This window comes from Muntiacus reevesi, chromosome 15, assembly GCF_963930625.1.
Source record: "Muntiacus reevesi chromosome 15, mMunRee1.1, whole genome shotgun sequence".
In the NCBI taxonomy this organism is placed as follows: Eukaryota; Metazoa; Chordata; class Mammalia; order Artiodactyla; family Cervidae; genus Muntiacus; species Muntiacus reevesi.
The window spans coordinates 24,874,452-24,896,482 of record NC_089263.1 but is presented as its reverse complement, the minus strand read 5'-3'; the positions used below and the strand labels follow the sequence as shown (position 1 = coordinate 24,896,482).

Below are 22,031 nucleotides of genomic sequence, written 5' to 3'. Positions count from 1 at the left end.
GAAAGATGAATTCCCCAGCTCGGTAGGAGCCCTATATGCTACTGGAGATCAGTGGAGAAATAACTCCAGAAAGAATGAAGGGATGGAGCCAAAGCAAAAACAACACCCAGTTGGGGATGTGATGGGTGATGGAAAGAAAGTCTGATGCTGTAAAGAGCAATACTGCATAGGAACCTGGAATGTTAGGCCCATGAATCAAGGCAAATTGGAAGTGGTCAAACAGGAGATGGCAAGAGTGAACATCGGCATTTTAGGAATCAGCTAACTAAAATGGACTGGAATGGGTGAATTTAACTCAAATGCCCATTATATCTACCACTGTGGGCAAGAATCCCTTAGAAGAAATGGAGTAGCCATCATAGTCAACAAAAAGAGTCCAAAATTCAGTACTTGGATGCAATCTCAAAAATGACAGAATGATCTCTGTTTGTTCCCAAGGCAAACCATTCAATATCACAGTAATCCAAGTCTATGCCCTGACCGGTAATGCTGAAGAAGCTGAAATTCAACAGTTCTATGAAGACCTTCTAGGACTAATACCCAAAAAGAGATGTCCTTTTCATTATAGGGAACTGGAATGCAAAAGTAGGAAGTCAAGAGATACCTGGAGTAACAGGTAAATTTGGCCTAGGAGTACAAAATGAAGCAGGGCAAAGGCTAATAAGAGTTTTGCCAAGAGAACACACTGGTCATAGCAAACACCCTCTTCCAACAACAAAGAGAAGACTACACATGGACATCACCAGATGGTCTTTGCAGCCACAGATGGTGAAGCTCTATAGAGTCAGCAAAAATAAGACAGAGAGCTGACTGTGGCTCATATCATGAACTCCTTATTGCCAAATTCATACTGAAATTAAAGAAAGTAGGGAAAACCACTAGACCATTCAGGTATGACCTAAATCAAATCCCTTACGATTATACAGTGGAAGTGACAAATAGATTCAAGGGATTAGATCTGGTAGACAGACTACCTGAAGAACTATGGACAGAGGTTCATGACATTGTACAGGAGGCAGTGATCAAGACCATCCCCAAGAAAAAGAAATGCAAAAAGGCAAAATGGTTGTCTGAGGGGGCCTTACAAATAGCTGTGAAAAGAAGAGAAGTGAAAGGCAAAGGAGAAAAGGAAAGATATTCCCATTTGAATGCAGAGCTCCAAAGAATAGCAAGCAGAGATGAGAAAGCCTTCCTCAGTGATCAATGCAAAAAAACAGAGGAAGACAATAGAATGGGAAAGACTAGAGATCTCTTTGAGAAAATTAGATACCAAGGGAACATTTCACGCAAAGATGGGCACAATAAAGGACAGAAATGGTATGGACCTAACAGAAGCAGAAGATATTAAGAAGAGGTGGCAAGAACACACAGAATTACAAAAAAGATCTTCATGACCCAGATAACCACAATGGTGTGATCACTAACCTAGAGTCAGACATCCTGGGCCTTAGGAAACATCACTACAAACAAAGCTAGTAGAGGTAATGGAATTCCAGTTGAGCTATTTCAAATCCTGAAAGATCATGCTGTGAAAGTGCTACACGCAATATGCCAGCAAATTTGGAAAATCCAGCAGTGGCCACAGGACTGGAAAAAGTCAGTTTTCATTCCAATCCCAAGGAAAGGCAATGCCAAAGAATGTTCAAACTACCGCACAATTGCACTCATCTCACACACTAGCAAAGTAATGCTCAAAATTCTCCAAGCCAGGCTTCAATAGTCTGTGAACCGTGAACTTCCAGATGTTCAAGCTGGATTTAGAAAAGGCAGAGGAACCAGAGATCAAATTGCCAACATCCGTTGGATCATCAAAAAGGAAGAGAGTTCCAGAAAAACATCTACTTTTGCCTTATTGATTACACCAAAGCCTTTGACTGTGTGGATTACAACGAACTATGGAAAATTCTTAAAGAGATGGGAATACCAGATCACCTGACCTACCTCCTGAGAAATCTGTATGCAGGGCAGGAAGCAACAGTTGGAACTGGACATGGAACAACAGACTGGCTCCAAACTGGGAAAGCAATCCTTCAAGGCTGCATACTGTCACCCTTCTTATTTAACTTATATGCAGAGTACATCATGCAAAATGCCGGGCTGGATGAAGCACAAGCTGGAATCAAGATTGCTGAGAGAAAAATCAATAACCTCAGATATACAGATGTTACCACCCTTATGGCAGAAAGAGAAGAAGAACTAAAGAGCTTCTTGATGAAAGTGAAAGAGAAAAGTGAAAAACTTGACTTAAAACTCAATATTCATAAAACTAAGATCATGGCATCCAGTCCAATCACTTCATGACAAATAGATGAGGAGACAATTGAAACCCTGAGACTTTATTTTTAGGGGCTCCAAAATGACTGCAGATGGTGACTGCAGCCATGAAATTAAGACGCTTGCTCCTTGGGAGAAAAGCTATGACCAACCTAGACAGCATATTAAAAAGCAGAGACATTACTTTGCTGACAAAGTCCGTCTAGTCAAAGCTGTGGTTTTCCAGTAGTCAAGTATGGATGTGAGAGTTGGACCATAAAGATAGCTGAGCACTGAAGAACTGAACTGTGGTGTTGGAGAAGACTCTTGAAGAGTCCCTTAGACTGCAAGCAGATCCAACGAGTCTATCCTAAAGGAAATCAGTCCTGAATATTCATTGGAAGGACTGATGCTGAAGCTTAAACTCCAATACTTTGGCCACCTGATGTGAAGAACTGACTCAGTGGAAAAGACCCTAATGTTGGGAAAGATTGAAAGCAGGAGAAGGGGACGACAGAGGAGGAGATGTTTGTATGGCATCACTGAGTCGATGGACATGAGTTTGAGCAAGCTCTGGAAGTTGGTGATGGACAGGGAAGCCTGGTGTGCTGCAGTCCATGTGGTCACAAAGAGTCGGACACAACTGAGCGACTGAACTGAAGAATGATAAGTACCATGGCTAATTCCCAATCTAAATTGGAATAATGTGGAACTTCCCTGGCAGTCCAGTGGTTAAGACTCCATGCTTCCACTGCAGGGGAGCCATAAAATGTTTTAAAATTTAGAAAATTTAAAAAATAATTTAAAATAAAATATTTAAAAATACATAAAATGGAATCATTCTCCCATTGTTTTACCACTCAGTATAATGCTGGGTTTTTTAGATTGTTTTTAAGATAATCTCTATCCATAAAGTTGCTTTCTAGCCCTAGTTTGATAAGTTTTGTTTGGTTTTTAATTATGAATGGGACATTGCATTCCATCCAATGCTTTGTCTGTGTCTATGGAGAAGATCATATGATTTTCCCTTAAAAAGGGCAGTTTCCAAATAGTCTTCCCACTGTGAAGGGCACTACATGGTTTGTTGACAGTTCCTTGAGCTCCACCAGACTGGAAAAGCAATGCTCAGGTTAACCTAAGTTCAGCAAATTCCTTCTAAGACAAAACTAGCTTCATCTTTACTTGGTCTTTGGCCTACATAATCTTAATTTTATTACCAGTTCCTGCATCTAAGACTTTTCCATTGTATTTAGTAGTGCTAGATTGTTTTTGCTTTTTTCCACTAGGAGAGTTGGTCTTCACTCCAAGTCCATCTCAGAGCAGAAAACAGATCTTTTAGGTTGAGCACTAAGTGTGTTTCAAATCTGTAACTGTCATGCATGGGGTCTCTCCTGGGATTCCCACTGTCATCACACATGCCATCCTCAGAGAAAGGCTGTCCCCATGACAAACTTCAGGAAAGAGTAGACAAAACCCTCTTCCTTGGTTTTTGGGAAAAAGTCAGGAGTCAGAAGACATGAGCCACTTCAAATGGATATAAACCACAAACCACCTACATCAAGTTACTAAAACAATGAACTTCAGGGGCTTTACCTCCTTAGCTTCTGTAACTGTGGAATTTTACTATAGTTTCCCACTGAAAGTGAAACTGTTAGTCACTCATGTCCTACTCTTTGCAACCCTATGGACTGTAGCCCACCAGGTTGCTCCATTCATGGAATTCTCCAGGCAAAATATTGGAGTGGGTTGCTATTTCCTCCTCCATGGGATCTTCCTGACCCAGGGATCAAACTCAGGTCTGCCACATTGCAGGCAGGTTCTTCACCATCTGAGCCACCAGATGTATCCCATTAACCAGATAGCTTCCTATTAATATTGCCGAAAGCTGACAGACAGAATTAAGTTTACCAGTGTCAGTTATGCAAGACAAGTAAGTTCTAGAGCTCTACTGTACAACATTTTGCTTAAAGGTAACAATACTGTATTGTGCAAATTATAAAAATGTCTTCCTCATAAAAGAAGGCTTTATCTCCTTAGAGCTATTTGAGCTTTTATTTTAATTACTGGAACTGCTTCTTTAATCTAAGAATATACTAGATAAAAGCTGATTTTACATTTTTTTTTCTTAAAAAAAAAAAAGTTTACTAAATAGTTCAGGAGGGGAAGGGCAGGGCACAGTTACAGAAGATGCAAGCAACAGACAAACGGACTCAGAAATCTGGTCTCTGCAAACCTAGATCCCCTGGAGGAAGGCATAGCAACCCACTCCAGTATTCTTGCCTGGAGAATGCCATGGACAGAGTAGCCCAGTGGGCTATATATAGTCCAGGGGATTGCAAAGTCAGACACAATTGAGCGACTAAGCACGCACACACAGCACACAAACCTAGGTTAGGTGCTGTCACACCCCAAAGGCATGCTGTTGGATGTGTTTCCATTCAAGGTCACCTAGACCTCTGGGACAATACCACCTCTGGAACTTCGCTGATGCATCATAAAGTGAGCGGGGCCCCTCCCTTCCAAGGCCCCCCATTTTAGGTACTGATCTAAGGCCAAGGAGTAGTTTGCAAGGTGCTGGGACACATATGCACGGGAGCACGGCCCTGTGCCCTCTTCCATCATTTCTCTCCCCAGGAAGTGTAATCCTCTGACACTTGCACACAAACATCCCTCAGTTGTTTTTTTTTCTGGTCAGTGATCAAAGGACCAAAAAGACTCAGCTCAGGTGTTCCCAAGAAACAGGCTGCTCTCAGTCCAAGCCAGGTCCCAGTGAGATTGCCTTCATCCCTCATTTCATAGCCAAAACCCACTGCATTCTCTATCTGGACTCAGTGGTAACTGCATGTTACCACTATGTGCTTCTTATCTTGGTTTCTCCGAAATTAATCTACAGTCTTTCACAGAACAAAAGCATACACCTTGAGAAAGGTAGAGCCGTGTGTAAGTTGCAAGGGTTTCTTCTTAAATCCAGACGAAATGCTTCCTTTGAAGGAGGGAGGAAGGAATAAATGGCATGAGCCCACGCATTCAGATCCATGCATCCTTTATTCCATGACCAACCACTGTGTTGCATCCAGGCAACACTACACAAACTGGCAGTCACCCGCAACCCAGCTGTACAACAATCGGAGGCTTACAGTACATTTAAGGCTTTTAAATTTGGAAAAAAAAAAAAAAAGAAATGCTTTTTTAATAAAACCAAAGAACTCTCAAACCCAAACCCCAATCAACAGAAGTAGTGTAACAGTTTTAAGCATCTTACATTTCTGATGCTGTTGGTGCAACCCCAGTGTCAAAATCCAAATAACTCCTAAACTAAAAAGATTAGTTTCGTGAAATTTTAATTACATAAATTTTTCAAAGCATAAACTTGTCTCTTTTTTTTGTCTTGGAAATGTTATAAAATTTTTTTAATAGCAAAACATAGGAATAAAAACATATTAACAAAATGTATTCAATCATTTACATTACAAACAAGGAATCTGCAGTTCATTGTTGTGGCCTGACAGAAGAAAATTACTCAATAGGAATCTATGCACAATGTGATTGCAAATATGTACAGTACTTTAAAAAAGCCTACAAGGAGGAAAGTTGGCTAGGTTCTTTGTTAGACCAACCAGACGATCAAAATATTAAAACTCTGTGGGTTAGTAGTAATAAATTTACACTTAAAAAAAAAAGGTTCATTTTGTTTAAGAATATTCCAGTTATATTTATGTGGTTCCAGTTGATGAAGCCATTTACCATAGTTCCAGTAAATTACCATTTAATTGATTTGTTTGGGGGAAAAGATCAGCATGTTAATAAAAATGAACGAAGGAATTTTCATCACAATGGTTTCCAGTTAAACTATCACAGCTTCACAAATGGACTGAACCCATGAATCCAGTGGCTGAAAGAGAGCTGCAGGTCAAATACTGAGAACACGGGTAGAGAGAGGTTGAGTCCTGCATCAGTGATCCTACATGACGGGTAAGGTGGAGAAAGGGGCGTGAGCAACCTTTTTTACAGAACAAGAAAGTGGTTCCCCCACTCAGCTCTCATTTCCGCCCTGCAAGGCGATGAAGCTGGAAGTCACAACTGTTCGGTTTGACATGATGTGTGAGTTGGTAGAACCTGTGGATACGAAAGACTGAGAAGTCCTCGGCTCTCTGATGAGGATGCCCGAAAAGCTGCGTGCTTCCTTGTGGTGATCACGCCATGACCGCTGTCCAGGGAAAGCATGTGTAAAACGGAGGACTCGTGTTCACAGTCAATGAGGTAAGATCAAGTCGTCGTCTTCAGGAATTGGGAAGTTCGTGAGAAATGAACTGTTTTAGTCTCTCTAGGTATTGTGCGTAAAGCTCTATGTCATTATGCCCGGCCCCTTCGACCCAGAGCGGCTCCACGGCCCGGGGACAGCGCTCGTACATGGCCAGGCCGTGGGAGAAGTCGATGACCTCGTCCTCTGTGCCATGAATGACCAACACAGGAGAGGTGACTTTGGAGATCTTGTCAATGCTTCAAGACAGGAAAGGGGGAGAAAAAAGAAGGATCACAGACTTCACACTCAATGTAACTGAGTCAGCATCCTAGGCAAACAAGGCACGTGCCCTGGAGGAATTTCCCCTCACTTTTCTAGTAGTTCATTTTTAAAAAAAAGTAACTTTGCATTTCACAATAATTCTTGATTTACAGGAAAGGTACAAAGATAACACAGTGCTCCTATCTACTCTTAACCCCCTTCCCATAAGGCCAACAACACACATGATCGTAGTTCGTTTGTCCAAACCAAAAAACCAGCATTGGTATGTTACTAAACTCCAGACTTTATTTGAATTTTATGAACTTTCCCACTGAAGTCCTATTTCTGTTCCAGGATCCAACTGAGAATACCACAATGCCGTTAGCCATTGTGTTTTTGTAAGAGTATTTTATTAAAAACAGAACTCCTAAATGTCATCTGACTACCCATCCAGTAAATAATATTTCTGATACATTCATATTTCAGAGAGAGGATTTTTTTCTAAAAAATAAACAAGCTAGAACTCAACATACTGGAATGAATGTCTCTTGAAGGCTGGGCACTGAACACACAGCCACTCAAGTTTTCAGGACTCTCTCTGTGTGTAAGCCATCTTCAGTACTGATTAGCAAGGTCGTCAGAAGCCTCGTTTCATATAAACGAAAACCTCATCCTTAAATAAAAACTGTACTATTTAGCTTGGAAATTTAATGTATGCCTAGATTGGATCCTGAATGAATTCTGTTTACAAAAATCAAATCTACCCACCAGAGAAGTCCCAAAATTCAGTGAGCCCATGAACTGTAGCCCGCCAGGGTCCTCTAGTCCATAGAATCTTCCAGGCAAGAATACTGGAATGGGTTGCCATTTTCTATTCCAGGGGATCTTCCTGACCCAGGTATTGAACCCACGCCTCTTGCATCTCCTGAATTGGCAGGGATATTCTTTACCACTGCACCACCTGGGAAGCCCAATCTACCCATAGAGGATGAACATTTGAGGATCTCCAAAAGAATAAACTATAGGCTCTGAAAGCATTTCCCAAAAAGGAACTGAGAAGTTAGTAAGGCTTGTTAGGCTGGGTGCGTTGGTGACTTCTCTGCTGGAGGTCACTATCATTTCCACTACAAACACATAGAGAGGTGACCCTCTGTCCAGTTTGACCTCCTACCAGAGACCCCTTACTGCTGACTTTCTGCATCTGATCCTAGCCAGTTACAGAAGGATCGATTTGGTTCTACCCATAGGGGTCATTTTGTTATGTCATGACTAGCATTTATTCAGGGCTTACCTGGTGGCTCAGTGGTAAAGAATCCACCTGCCAATGCAGGAGACTTGGGTTCGATCCCTGGGTTGGGAAGATTCCCTGGAGAAGGGCATGGCAACCCACTCCAGTATTCTTACTTGGGAAATCCCATGGACAGAGGAAACTGGTGGGCTACAATCCATGGGATCACAAAGAGTCAGACACGCCTGAGCAACTAAACATCAACAAACATTTATTCAACATGGACCGCAACTAGGTGCTCTGCACTTGGCATATGAAATGTTCATCTTCAGGGAGACACAGTTAAAGAGGAGGGATTGTCTCTGTTAAACCACGGAGGGCCTGAAACTTGGAGATTATTAAAGAACAGGCATGAGGCTGTGGAGCTAGGACAGAGCTCTGACATCCACCACACATTCCAAAGAGCTACAAACAGCTGTCACGGAGCCTTGGTAACAGCTCATGAAGCTGCCAACCACCTCAAAATGTCCAGGAAGAACACAAGACCTCATTGGCCATGTCATTTGCCAAGATCAGGGCTACTGTGGCAGGAGTCAATCTGGCAGATTAGGAATCTTGTTTGGAAATCTATTATCCTCTTATATTTAATTTTTAAAGTGACTTCTTCTCAGAATGCAAAAGTCCAATTATATTCCATTAAAAATCTATTTGCTGACAGTTCCACGCTGCATGATTTAGGGGGCTCTCTACAGCCTGGAGGGTGTATTTGAAGTTAAATGCCACCATCTTGATTCTAAATATAAAGGAGGTAAGAGAGAATAAGGGCTTCCCTGGTGGTTCAGACAGTAAAGAATCTGCCTGTAATGCAGGAGACTCAAACTCAGGTTTGATCCATGGATCAGGAAGATCCCCTGGAGAAGGGACTGGCGACCCACTCCAGTATTCTTGTATGGAAAACCCCAAGGACAGAGGAGCCTGGTGGGCTACAGTCCATGGAGTTGCAAAGAGTCAGACACAACTGAGCGACTAACACTTTCACTTTTTTGCAAGAGAGAATAAACCACCAACCAAGCAATGATTAGGATTACTTATCTCTCTCTATATATATACTATATAAGTTATAAGTTCTAAATATATGCACATTTGGCCAAGTTGTATGGCATGTGTGATCCTATAACAGTTCCCCGACCAGTGATTAAAGCTTGGAGTCTCTAACCACTGGACCACCAGGGAAGTCCCTTATCTCTGTTCTTTGGTATTAAAAAAGAAATGGGAAAGTGCCTTCCTTTAAAGAGAGGGACACAGAAACAAGTGTGCATTTGGTAGCAATAGACACCCTAAAAAAACATTCCTCAAGTTCAATTAGTGATGACAGTTCATGTGATGGTTTGAAGTCTCTCATTTTAATACTTTATGGTACTGAACAGGAAGAATGGCCTTTTCTGCCTATTTCCACTCACCCACCTTAATGAAGCTGCTTAAACCACTTAACTTTCTCAGCCTCAGTTTCCTCACTGTAAAACAAGTCTTTCAAGACAAGGAGCATGAAATGATTAGCCCATGCCTGGCAGATCACTCAAACCCAGTAAGAGTAGCATGCTGGTTTCCTATTAATTAATAACCTGCAATTAGTTGTTGTGGTTGTATTTTAAGGTATCTGCTAATTTAAGAGTCAGGGGGAAACCTATTTGTTTTGTTGCCAGGGTAACCCCTTGCGTGGCTTTCCACAAACACGCTAAATATCTCCCTTTCAATAAATGGGCTTCTCATTACCCATTCAGCACAAATAAGGCCACATTTGAGATGCACAGGGTCCCTGCTTAGCATTCTCAGCCATGCCACTGGAAATCTGCAGCTTGCTTAACTTTCCCATGAAGCTGAACCTCATACAGGCTGCACAGAGTCCACCCAAGGTGTAGAGAAAGTTTCTTCTTGGGAAACAAGCCCATCTGTGGAACAGATGTTTATGCAACCAAATGATCCTCCCCCCACTCTCATTCCCAAAAATAACAGAATGACAGCAATGAAGGTGTTGATCAAAATCCAAAAACTGTACATACTTCTGTTGAGGTTTTCTACAACATGGCCATGGGTGTCTTGCTGTCAGAATTTCGGATGTACCCTGGGCAAATAATCTTTATTAAATACTTTCCTTAGCTTGTGCTTAGTTGCTCAGTCATGTCTGACTCTTTGCGACCCCATGAACTGTAGCCCGCCAGGCTCCTCTGTCCATGCGGATTCTCTAGGGAAGAATCATGGAGTGGGAAGCCATGCCCTCCTCCAGGGAATCTTCCCAACCCAGGGATCGAACCCAGGTCTCCCACATTGCAGGTGGATTCTTTACCATCTGAGTCACCAGTGAAGCCCTTCCTCAGCTTAGATTTTTTCTTTAAAAAAAGCACTGGTTTCCAAAGAGAGGTGTTCAAGAAGGCAATGTGCCCACTGCTTTCGCTTGTATAATACAGCCACCCGTTTTCCTCCTTCTGTTTGGGGACTGAAAAACAGCAGGGGCCAGGCTGGCAGGAGCTCTGCTGCCCCTGGGGTGCTGGCAGGAGGGGGCCTGGCCGTGGGCTCTCATGCAGGGGAGGGAGGCTTCAGGCACAGGTGGGCAGCAGGAGGCGTCTAAGGCTGTATGGAGGACTCACACTGTCCCTGATGCCCATCATCGGTATAGCTTACCCCACTTTTTCTCTTACCTAGTGGTCTGACCAAAAACATAAGAAATTCCAAACTTGGGGATGCTTACAGTTTTTATATGAGTATTTGTTGTTATTTGGTCGCTAAGTCGTGTCTGACTCTTTTGCAACCCCACGGACTGTAGCCCCACCAGGCTCCTCTGTCCATGGAACTTCCCAGGCAAGGATACTGGAAAGGATTGCTATTTCCTTCTCCAGGGAATCTTCTCAACCCAGGGATGGAAGCCTGAGCTATCAGGGAAGACCTATGTGAGTATCTAGACCTCTGATTTATTTCTTGTGACTCAACAATACATGTCCATCTGAGTGAACAAAAGAACACTGTACCAGAAGTTCCTTTAAGACATGTGTGCACTTGTTTTTGTTTTTGTTTTTTTTAATCCTGTACATCCAGCTGAACCAATTAATCCTGGATGTCGGGACAAGCAAGGTCCTTAGACGTCACCTGGCAGGGTTTTTTTTTTTTTTTTTAAACAAATGAGTCTGGCCCAGAGGATTAGGTCCTTGGTGCATGTGCCACGTCCACCTCCCGTCCCAGGGAGCCCAGCACAGGGGCTGATGGCTGGCTGCATTCAGGAGAGGTTTACCCACAATTAAGTGCGGCTTCTGATCTGAAGTTGGGTCACTGGATGTCTTAGTACTTACTTACTGTACACCAGTGAGCTTACCTGGGGAAGGCGTCAAAGCAGTATGTTTTCCTGGTGTCGGGAAAAGCCACACGCAATCCAGACATCAGCGGCGAATGAAGAATCACAGCAGCACACTCATACCTGGAGGCCAGGTCTACCGTGGGGACCGTCCCAATGCTCTGACCATACAGGATGATGTTCTCGGGACTTACGCCATACCTGGAGAAGCCAGAGGGTACGGGCCATTAGCTGACACATGGCAGAGAGAGCAAGGAAGCCAAACACCAGTGTCATAAACTCACAAAACTCCTACAACTAGGACTTTCCTGGTGGTCCAGTGGCTAAGACTTCACACTCCCACTGTAGGGGGCCTGGGTTCAAACTAGATCCCACATGCTGCAACTAAGACCAGGTGCAGCAAAAATAAAAAAACCAGTTTCTGTCTGGCCCCAGGCCTTCGAACTTGACACCATCTAATACAACTGTGCTTGTAGAAAAGGGTCCCAGGATGCAAGACTTGTCTGGCGTTCCTGCCTGGGATTCATTTCAGTTGGAAGAACAAGTGATTTAAAAAAGGGTCAGCGGGACTTCCCTAGTCGTCCAGTGGTTAAGAACCTGCCTTCTAATGCAGGGGACGCATGTTCGATTCCTAGTCGGGGAGCTAAGATCCCACATGCCAAAGAGGGACTAAGCCCCGTGCTGCAAAGACTAAGCCTGGGCGCTGTGAGGAAGAACCCACATGCCGCATCCAAGACCTGATGCAGCCAAATAAACACGTCTTTTTATAAGAAGAGTCAGCAAAAAGAGTTTTGATGGATGGTTTTGAGGAAGGAACTCATGGCTCCAAGATTTCTTGCCTTAAATCCACAAATTTAAAAAACGAATCCCTTCAATGAGGATGAAATCTTGACAGGTGTCAGGAAGGGACTCTGTTATCATTCATCAGCAGATCATCCCCCAGGGAGATGTTATGGACTGAAGGGAAGTGATTCTCGGTAGGACGTGCCTCCACTGGAGCCATCGCTGAGTTCCTTCTCTGATGGATAGGGAGGTCCATTTCTGTAGGATTTAACGGTCAAAGTCCCTTGGAGGGGGAAGTATACTTAAGATTAGGGGTCGTCTTCTCCCTCTACAATCTTCATTAAGGTAGGCTCTGACACCCCAAAGCATGAGCCAGTGGACGCTGCACGGGGTGGACTGCAGGGTGTCAGAAGGCACCTGGAGAGAAGAATACCTGCAACCCCCACATTTGAAGTGTAGACTCTTTCCACAATGGCCAGCTCTGTGGCAGGATATTTTGCTATCAATTAAAAAACAACTAAATAATAAACAACAATAAGAGGAAGAAGAAAATAAAAACTGAAGGTAGTTATTGAAGGGGAGAGGAGTAAGAGATGGTTAATATTAAAAGTAAAAGAGGAATTCCCTGGCAGTCCAGACTCTGAGCTTTCACTGCAGAGGGCATGGGTTCGATCCCTGGTCAGAGAACTAGATCCCATATGCCATGTGGTGTGGCCAAAAGTAAAAAAATAAAGTAAAAGACTTCCAGATTAAAATGGCATCAGACTAACCCTTACCTTCTCTGATCAGATCTGCGGAATGATGAGAACCATACAGGATAACCTATCAATAGTAGTGAGTGTTACTATTAGAGTCAAAACTTGTTTTCTCAGTAACCTGACACTGTTTCACACCCTGTTTCATGGGCCTTGGGGGCTACACTGAATGAATGAAGGAGCACTGGGCACAGACTCAAAGGGCAGAGGTGGGTGTGCAGTTACCCGAACAGCCTTTTCTTGCGTGTCCTGACTCTGTCCATTCCCCAAGATCATGACCTCCTTGAAATGTCTTTATAGAGCAGCCCGAACTTTTCACTGAAGGATGCTCAGCTTTCAGAATTTCTACTCATGGGCATCAGGACACACCTGGCACCAATCTCAACAAATCCTGCTTCTGACACACAGACACCCACAGCCTTAACAACAAACACTTTACAACTCAGCGTTTTCACTGGGAAACCTCACTATGCAAAACACTAGCCATTAACAGTGGGAAATACAACTGGCATTACATTATATTAGATAAAGGACTCTGGGATTTCTCTGGTGGTCTGTGGCCAAGACTTCGTGCTCCCTCTGCAGGGGGCCTGGGTTTAATCCCTGGTCAGGGAACTGGATCACACATGCTGAAACTAAGAGTTCATATGCCCCAACTTAAGATCCCCTGTGCCGCAACTACGACCCTGTGCAGCCAAAGAAAGAGAGAGAGAACTTCTGGTCCTCAGAAGGCATCATTAAGAAAGTAAAAAGGCAAGTGGGAAAAATTATTTGCCACACATAGAAACAGCAAAGAGCTCACAACTAAAACAAAGAACACATCAATGGGGAGAAAAATGATCAAGGACAGAAAAACAGCACTCTACAAAATGATTATTTCATAACAGAAGACATCTAAATGGCAGAGAGGGGAGGAAGGAAGGCAGGAAGGGTAATTCAACTTCATTAGTAAAAACGAAATGAGATTTCACAAACGAAAACCACAGTGTGATACTAACAAAAATTTAAATGCTGACAATACCAAGTGTTGACAAAAATGTGACCACAGGCACTTTCATTCTTTCCTGATAGGGATATAAGAGGATAGATAGAAGCACTTTGCAAAAAAGTAAAAGTAAAGATATAGTAATGACATATTCCCAGGGACCTAGCAATTCCTCCCCCAGATATATTCACCATGGATTAGAAATATCTTCCGGACTATTTGTGGGTGGTTGGAGACAGCCCCAAGGAGTGTCACAGAGCATCACAGGACAACGCTGATGAATGGTAAAGACATCCTGTTCAGAATGGATGAGATACAATCAGAATGAGCAGATACACAGAACACACCATGTGCAAAAAACTTAAACCCACCCAAATTAAACTTCACTGCTTGGACTTTTGTTGACTATGAGGGCTACTCCATTTCTTCTAAGGGATTTTTGCCCAAAGTAGGAGATATAATGGTCATCTGAATTAAATTCTCCCATCCCTATCCATTTTAATTCACTGATTCCTAAACTGTCGATATTCACTCTTGCCATCTCCTGTTTGACTATGTCCAATTTCCTTGATTCATGGACCTAACAATCCAGGTTCCTATGCAATACTGTTCTTGACAACACTGGCCTTTACTTTCACCACCAGATACATCCACAACTGAGGCATCAGTTCCACTTTGGCCCAGCCGCTTCATTCTTTCTGGAGCTATTAGTAGTCATCCTCTGTTTTCCCCAGTAGCACGTTGGACACCTCGGACCCGAGAGGCTCGTATTCCAGTGTTGTATCTTTTTGCCTTTTCATACTGTCACGGTGTTCTCGTGGCAAGAATACCGGAGTGGGCTGCCATTTCCTCCTTGAGAGAACCACATTTTGTCGGAACCCTCCACTGTGACTGGTCCATCCTGGGTGGCCCTGTGTGGCCTGGCTCACAGCTTCATTGAGTTACAAAAGCCCCTTTGCCACAGCAAGGCTGTGATCCATATGAAGCGGTGCTTGAGTGAAAGTTGCTCGGTCATGTCCGACTCTTTGCTGCCCCATGGACTGTCGCCCACTAGGCTCCTCTATCCATGGGATTCTCCAGGCAAGAGTACTGGAGTGGGCTGCCATTTCCTCCTCTAGGGCATCTTCCTGACCTGCACTGCAGGCAGATTCTTGACCATCTGAGCCATCAGGTAAGCCCCAAAGGGGTTCTTAGGGATACTTAATTGAAAGAAAAGCAAAGAAGTGAAGCCCCCAAAAACCAGGGTAGTGGTTAAGGACAGGAGGAGGGGGGAAATAGATTATGGCTGGGAAGAAGCACATTGTTTAGGGGAGGCTTATGGATCGCTGGATATAGTCTGTATCTTTTTTTTTTTTTTTTTGGCTGAGCTGCATATCATGTGGGATCCTAGTTTCTCAACCAAGGATCTAACCAGGGCCCCCTGCATTGGGAGCATAAAGTCTTAACCACTGGACTGCCAAAGAAGTCCCTATTAGTCTATGTCTTGTCACAACTGTTCCTTTTACAGTTCATTAAGCAGAACATTTACAATCTTATGAACATTACTGGCTACCATTCTATTATATTTCACAACAGTAAATATTTTTTAAAAGTTCACCAGATATTTCAGTTATGGAGACAGCCCTCCTGGAAACTGTTATGAATCATGATAGATTTTGTGCTAGACACAAACCTTCTATGGAAACATGAGGCCATTAGAAATTACATCTCATCAAGAGCTAATGTGGGGAAAACTCATGTTCAAATGTTCCACAAAAAGCAGCCAACAAAAAACACGGTCACAATTACATTCCTTCAAACAAAATCTATATGGAAAAGGGACTTGAAAGTAATCTATTAAAATGATAATAATGGTTATTTTCAGGAAGTGAGAACCAGGTAATGTTTCTTCTTTCAAATATTCATTTCTAATTTCCTATAATTATTAGGTAGTGATTTGTTAAAATGGATAAATTAAGGAAGCACAATTGCTATACCGTTTTGCAAGGAGTCAGCAAGCGTTCTTTACAGTGTCTGTATTTGAAAAGGCTTTGAAAACTAAAGTGCTAGTGAAATGTTCAGATTTGTTAGTATTACATTACGGATTTTTCCCTGTTTATTATACTGTCTGACAACACATGAGAAGCCTGGGAGGTACGGACGGTGTTCGGGGGCGGCTAATTCTTTGAAGGTATGGAAGGTTTTCAGGAAAACTAAGAGGTTTCTGGTCAAACATCCGCCTCTTACAGATGAGGAGACTGAAGTGGGTCATTTTTATGGTACCACTAAGATGTTGTTTTGATGAAAAAAAAAAAAAAAAGGTAGACGATTGATGACCTCTATACCAGTGGTTCCAAAATAAGAAGTATCTGAATGTCTTGGGAATCTTAAAGAAGGTAAATTCCTTTAGAAATTTTCCATACTTAAAAACTCCAGTGGGTTTGCTGATTCCTCAAACTAACCATTATTTGGCACTGAGTAAAAAGTGTCAAACCAGATTCTAAAGTGCTTTTAGCTCTCAAATTCAATTAAAAGATGAAGGATAAAAAGAGAGATGGTAAATGGAATCTGTTACTAAGTCTGGGTGAAATTCAGGGCATTTGAAGATCATAGCTCTTAGGATCAAGTTTAAAATATATATATATATATATATATATATATATATATATATATATATACTCCCCCCCCCAAAAAGCATCAACAATCCCCAAGCCCAAAACCTTTTTCCTAAAGTAAAACAGATGTTAAGCTCATCCAGACTGGATAGGACAGTTTTGTGGCATGACGCAGACAGGCAGGATTTTTGCTTTTTCACTTAGAATTTGCTATTTGGGGCATCATGACAGCAAAACATCAAAAGTGATTTCTTCCAACAGTCCACAAACAATGTTTTTTTCTTCCATGTGTCCAACCCCCAAAGACAGGCTCTTTACAAGTAAACTTCCGCATTTCTCAACTATAAACACACCAGACCCAGAGACATGGAGGCCGTTCCTCTCTCCTACGCCCAATAGCTCTCTTCTTCTGCTGTTTCCCCCTTGCCCCCTCATGTGTCTGGAAGAGGTGCTACTTTTCCATCCCAGGGCTAACTTTCCACCCAAGTACTGGAATCCTTACCCTCCCCTAAATTTGAAAATTTCATCCCCACCCATGCAGAACCAATCTTAATCCCAGGACCACACACATCTCCAAGTCTCTGGATCTAAGAAAGGGCCCATCTTCATGGGTGCCTCTCTAAATGACAGCCCCATCTCTCATCTCTCCTTCCCCATCACATCCTCATCCCCAACAAAGCCCCTGAAATCCACCCCCTGCCACCACAATGCCCAGCGAGCTGCTCTCACAAGTTCCTGATGCAACTCCTTCTCCCTAATTCCTCATCCAATTTCTCCTCCTTCTTTTCCTTCTCCTCCTCCTTCCTTTTTTCTTTTTGCCACAACCTGCAGCATGCGGGATCTTCCCTGACCAGGGATTGAACCTGTGCCCTCTGCAATGGAAGCACAGAATCTTAACTGCTGGACCACCATGCTTTCTTCTTCGACTGCATTCAACTCTTGGTTCCTCCCCCAGCCCCACCACCCACAGGTTTGGCCCCTTCCTGGCTCCCCTCCTCCTGTCGTAGCCTTCCTACTACTCTTACATCTTCTCTCCAAAGGATTTTACTGAATCCATGCCTCAACTGTTAACTCTCTGCTGGCAATGCTTCCAACATAGCAGTCAAAGTCAGGATGAAGACAAAGATAAATTACGGAAAGGAGTGGACTGTCACATGAGAAATCCAGCTAAAGATCTAAGCTTATTCTGGCAGTGACCAATTAGCTTAGTGATTATGCAAACAGGGGACTAGTTTCTACACCTGGAAGATGTCATTTAGTGTTTTAAAAATAACGCACTAAAAATAATAATTGCTGAACGCCTCTTTAAGGACTAAGCACAGAACCTCTGGGGGTACAGAAAGATGAACATAAAACACTGGGTAGGTGCAAGGAGCTTATAGTCGAGCTGGGGAAGCAATGAATGTATATAAATGCTTGGGGTGGGGGACAAGCTAAAGCCAGATCTAAATCTAGGATGAGTGATTAGGACACAGGATGTCACAGCAGATGAGGCAAGAAATTCAAGGTCAGGCAGGGTCAAAGCCATGTGAACAAAGCACTTCATTTGCTTGTAGCCAACTACAGCTCCATTTGCATGTCAGACAGACACACGTTCTTATCAGACTCTCCCTGGACCTCCCCACGAAATCTTCAGTCCTGACTTAAATATGCAAGCAGGTACTGTCTGCACAAGGATCTCTAGGGAAAAGCCACTCTTAGTCAGTGAGAGTCCATGCATTCATTTTACATCAGAGTCTCCAGTCAGAATGTCATCATCTCCTGCAAGGGTGCATCCAGGCCTGCCACAGCTGGCCCTGTGGACCCACAGCAGGCTCTGACACTCAGATCTGACCCTTGGCATGTGGAGAGGCTCAACAGCTGAGATCTGTATTTACACTGTAGCTATAACTGAGCCTGGAAGTCCTGATGCTGATGATCAGAGCCCCAGGCCTGCCAGAGGACCATTCAGAGGCCCTAGTTTCATAGCATCCTCAGCCTGAGCATCACATAAACACCAGCCTCTGCATCTGAGTCTCCTCTTGGTTACAGTCTCTGCTGCCCTTTAACCCTTCTTTGACTGGATCCCTCAAATTTTACCCAGGCCAAAATTCTGATTCCATTAAGTCCCAAGCTCGAGCACAGTCCATCAGATCTTCAATCCCCAGCGTTATAACGCCCAGAATCCTAGACATTCTGACCATCCTGTTTTAAAAAATTTTTATTGGAATATAGCTGGGATACTCTGCTCGGTTAGTTTCTGTTGTACAGCAAAGTGAAACAGCTACACATATACAGACGTCCCTTCTTCCTTGGATTTCCCTCTCATTTAGGTCACCACAGAGAACTGAGTTTAGAAAGGAGGAAGAAATTGCCCACAGAGGTAGAGTCAGAGACGAACTCCAGTAGCCGCTCGCCTGGAAATTCGTAGAAATACTTGCATGACAGAGTGAACGGGGCCAAAGTCAGGATGGGTTCTGAGAAAAACATACTAGAAAACTCAAAATGCAGTGCAGGGACTTCCCTGGAGATACAGCGATGAAGACTCTGTGCGTAACAATGCAGGAGCCACAGGTTCGATCCCTGGTCAGGGAATTAAGATTTACTTAAAATACAACACAAGGAAAAAGGTCTCCCAACGTTTGCTAGGGGAAAGTCATGACCCTGAATGATTACTTTCCACAGCAGGGAATGCCCTGTGTATGGTAACCCCTTGGAAACCTACAAATTTTGCTCCCTGCTTCTTTCAAAGGTCTAGCATCTTCTTGCAGTCACCAGCTATGCTGAGCTCAGATCAACAACACAAATGTTAAGTTCTGGTTCCCACTCAGCATACAGGACACGTTCCCAGGAGCACACCTCCTCCTAACCCCTGCCCTGACCCCCATACCTGAGGGCATGGCAGCAGGAGCAGGAGTTGAGGGAGGAGGTGCTCATGGAGGAGGCTGAGAGTACCAAGAGGACTGCGTCCAGTGGGGATGTTCCCTTCACTGATAAGGGAAAATCTGTTTGTTTTTGTTTTAACATAAAGTTTGCCTTTCTGTCTACAAACATGGCCAAGCTGAGCCTCCCTAAGACACACTGCATCCTGTTTAAGTTAACGGGCCTTGGTTTTGCCCTGAGTGAAGAGCATTTCCATTTATCTTCAGATGAAGCATGCTTGGCACAGTTCCACCAACTTTGAAGTCAACATTTTAAATATTTCAGAGCTAGGACTCCTAGTGGAAATACCTTTAGACATAGGACAAAGATAAATACAAAAGGTAATGTGAAAGTTAATTGAAGGATGAGGTCTGAGGATACCGTAAAGCCCCAATAAACTTCAGAGCAAAGCCTCAGAGTAAAAGGTCTGGATGGGAGGGAAGTAGGTGGGTAAACACGGCCCTGGAGAAAACACAGATGACCTGGGAACACTCACCTTCAGCCACAGAAATGGGAAATCCACCTTTTACTTTCTGTAGCCAGAGCTTAACAAATGTGTGACTTCTGCTATATTTTTAATTGATAACCAACAAGGACCTACTGTATAGCACAGCAAACTCTGCTCAGTGTTAAGCGGCAGCCTGGATGGGAGGGGAGCCTGGGGGGGAGAGTGGATACATGTACGTGTATGGCCGAGTCCCTCTGCAGTCCACCTGAAACCATCACAACATCGTTAGTCAACTATATACTCCAATACAAACTAAAAAGTTAAAAAAAACACAAATGTGTGATTTACACTTGAATTATGAGGAAGATAAAAAGGCATCCATCCCCTGAAACATGCTTATTTTTCCTTTTTCAAAATGCACCTTGTAGGTTTAGGCTTTCTAAATGTTATACTGATGCTTCACAAACAGATTTCTACTGGTCGTTTAACTCCAGCGGCGAAAGCAAAGGAAACATGGTTTAAAGTAAGTACCTGCTGCATGGGTGCTGTTTGAGACAACTAAAAATTTTAATGGTAAGCGATGTCAGTGGATTGTTTCCTTTTTCCTGACCAAGGAAGTGTGGCTAAAAGGGATATTGAAAAGCAAGATGATGATAACTGTGAAAGTTTCAAAACCTCGAGCCATCGCTCATGGTATCCTTCTCAACACTGATTACAAAATAAAGTGTGCCAAATGCAACATTTAAACTAGTCTCCTTCACCGGAAGCATCAGTGAAGGTGATGAGGATAAATATGAGCTCCTGGGTTATTAGTATCTGGGGAACTGAATAAGGAAATGAGGTTCAAACCAAGAAATAACACTAAAACCAAGCTAAGTTTAGGCAACATGACTATCACGGTCAGTAAGTTCATCAGAGCACAGCGAGTGGAATGTTCAGTTGGGGCCAGGAAATCAGGAAGCACAGAAGTAGACACTTGAAGCCAGTCACTCAGGAGGGGAAATCTGAAAACACAAGGGAAGAAAGGCAACAGCTGAAGGGGAAGAGGAACATCCTAAGAACACCGAGGGCAGCCTGTCTGGGTGGGGTGAGGGTTTCACCTCTGAAACCACCGGGCCGTCCAAAGGAGCTGCCACCCACTCTGAAAGCATCTGGGGAATGTGCACACGGTCCCCAGAGGATGGAGACATGACAAATTGTGCCACTGGAAGGAAAAGAATGGCTGGGTGAGATGTGTCTTGAGTGGCTCACATCACGTGTCTGTGCAGCAAGCAGTGGTAGGGAAGGGGCAGACACGAAGATAAATCTGTAGTTAAGGGACAGAAAATGGGCACATACAGAGATGTTGAAAAGGAGATCATGGGTGGTTGGAATTTTGGTTTTTAGAAAATACGTTCAGGACTTCCCGGGTAGGCCAGTGGCCAAGACTCCCAATGCAGGGGACCAGGTTGGATACCTGGTTGGGGAACTAGATCCCTGCAACTAAAAGATCCTGCATACGTCAACTAAGACCTGGTACAGCCAAATAAATAAGTAAATAATTTTTAAAAATACTATGTTCAGCTTGGGAAGACAGTGGGTTCCAGGTAACTGGAGCATCCCAGGAAGGCACATGTGAGTCACACTGTCAGGGCTCCTTCTAAGGAAAATCTTTATGAATCAGACTGAGGTCAATGTCAGAGAGGTGAGCCTCTAGGTGGTCCTCACACTGCCTCCTGCCGGGGTGCGGGAAGCCCAGCAGCTGGAAGGACGAGGGCTGGGGTGTCCGTCCAGGCCAGCAGCTGCAGGAGCAGAGACAGCCACACGCAGAGGCTCTGGGAGAGACAACATGGCCCAGGTCCCATGGAGACAGATGGACCAGACGCATCACAGCTTGCATCTGTAAATGAAAAGGTAATGTGTCCTCTTCTTCAATGGACTGTGATGACAATGACACAACACACAGAATGAGGGCATTCCAGCAAATCCTACCTCACCAGGAGGCATTGGTGTGGCGATGCACGCCTGGTCAACGGAGCCATTCTTACAGGTACTCAGGTATTTCAAAACATAACAAGGGGGCTTCCCTGGTGGCTTAGTGGTAAAGAATCTGCCTGTCAATGCAGAAGACATGGGTTCAATCCCTGGTCTGGGAAGACACCACATGTGGTGGGGCAACTAAGCCTGTGTGCCACAACTACTGAGTCTATGCTCTAGAACTCAGGAGCCACAACTACTGAGCCCAGGTACCCTAGAGC

The 22,031-nt window shown here is 43.7% G+C and overlaps 1 protein-coding gene across 1 annotated transcript in view; it reads right to left on the bottom strand.

Moving 5' to 3' along the window:
- Positions 1-5,279: 5,279 nt before the first annotated feature.
- Positions 5,280-22,031, bottom strand: part of ABHD17C (abhydrolase domain containing 17C, depalmitoylase) — a 54,865-nt gene continuing 38,113 nt past the window's right edge. The window contains exons 2-3 of the mRNA XM_065906628.1: positions 11,350-11,529; positions 5,280-6,753 (exon numbers count right to left, since the gene is read on the bottom strand). Of these exons, the coding sequence (XP_065762700.1) occupies positions 6,534-6,753; positions 11,350-11,529 (400 nt within the window). The 3' untranslated portion in view covers positions 5,280-6,533. The remainder of the gene's footprint in view (positions 6,754-11,349; positions 11,530-22,031) is intronic.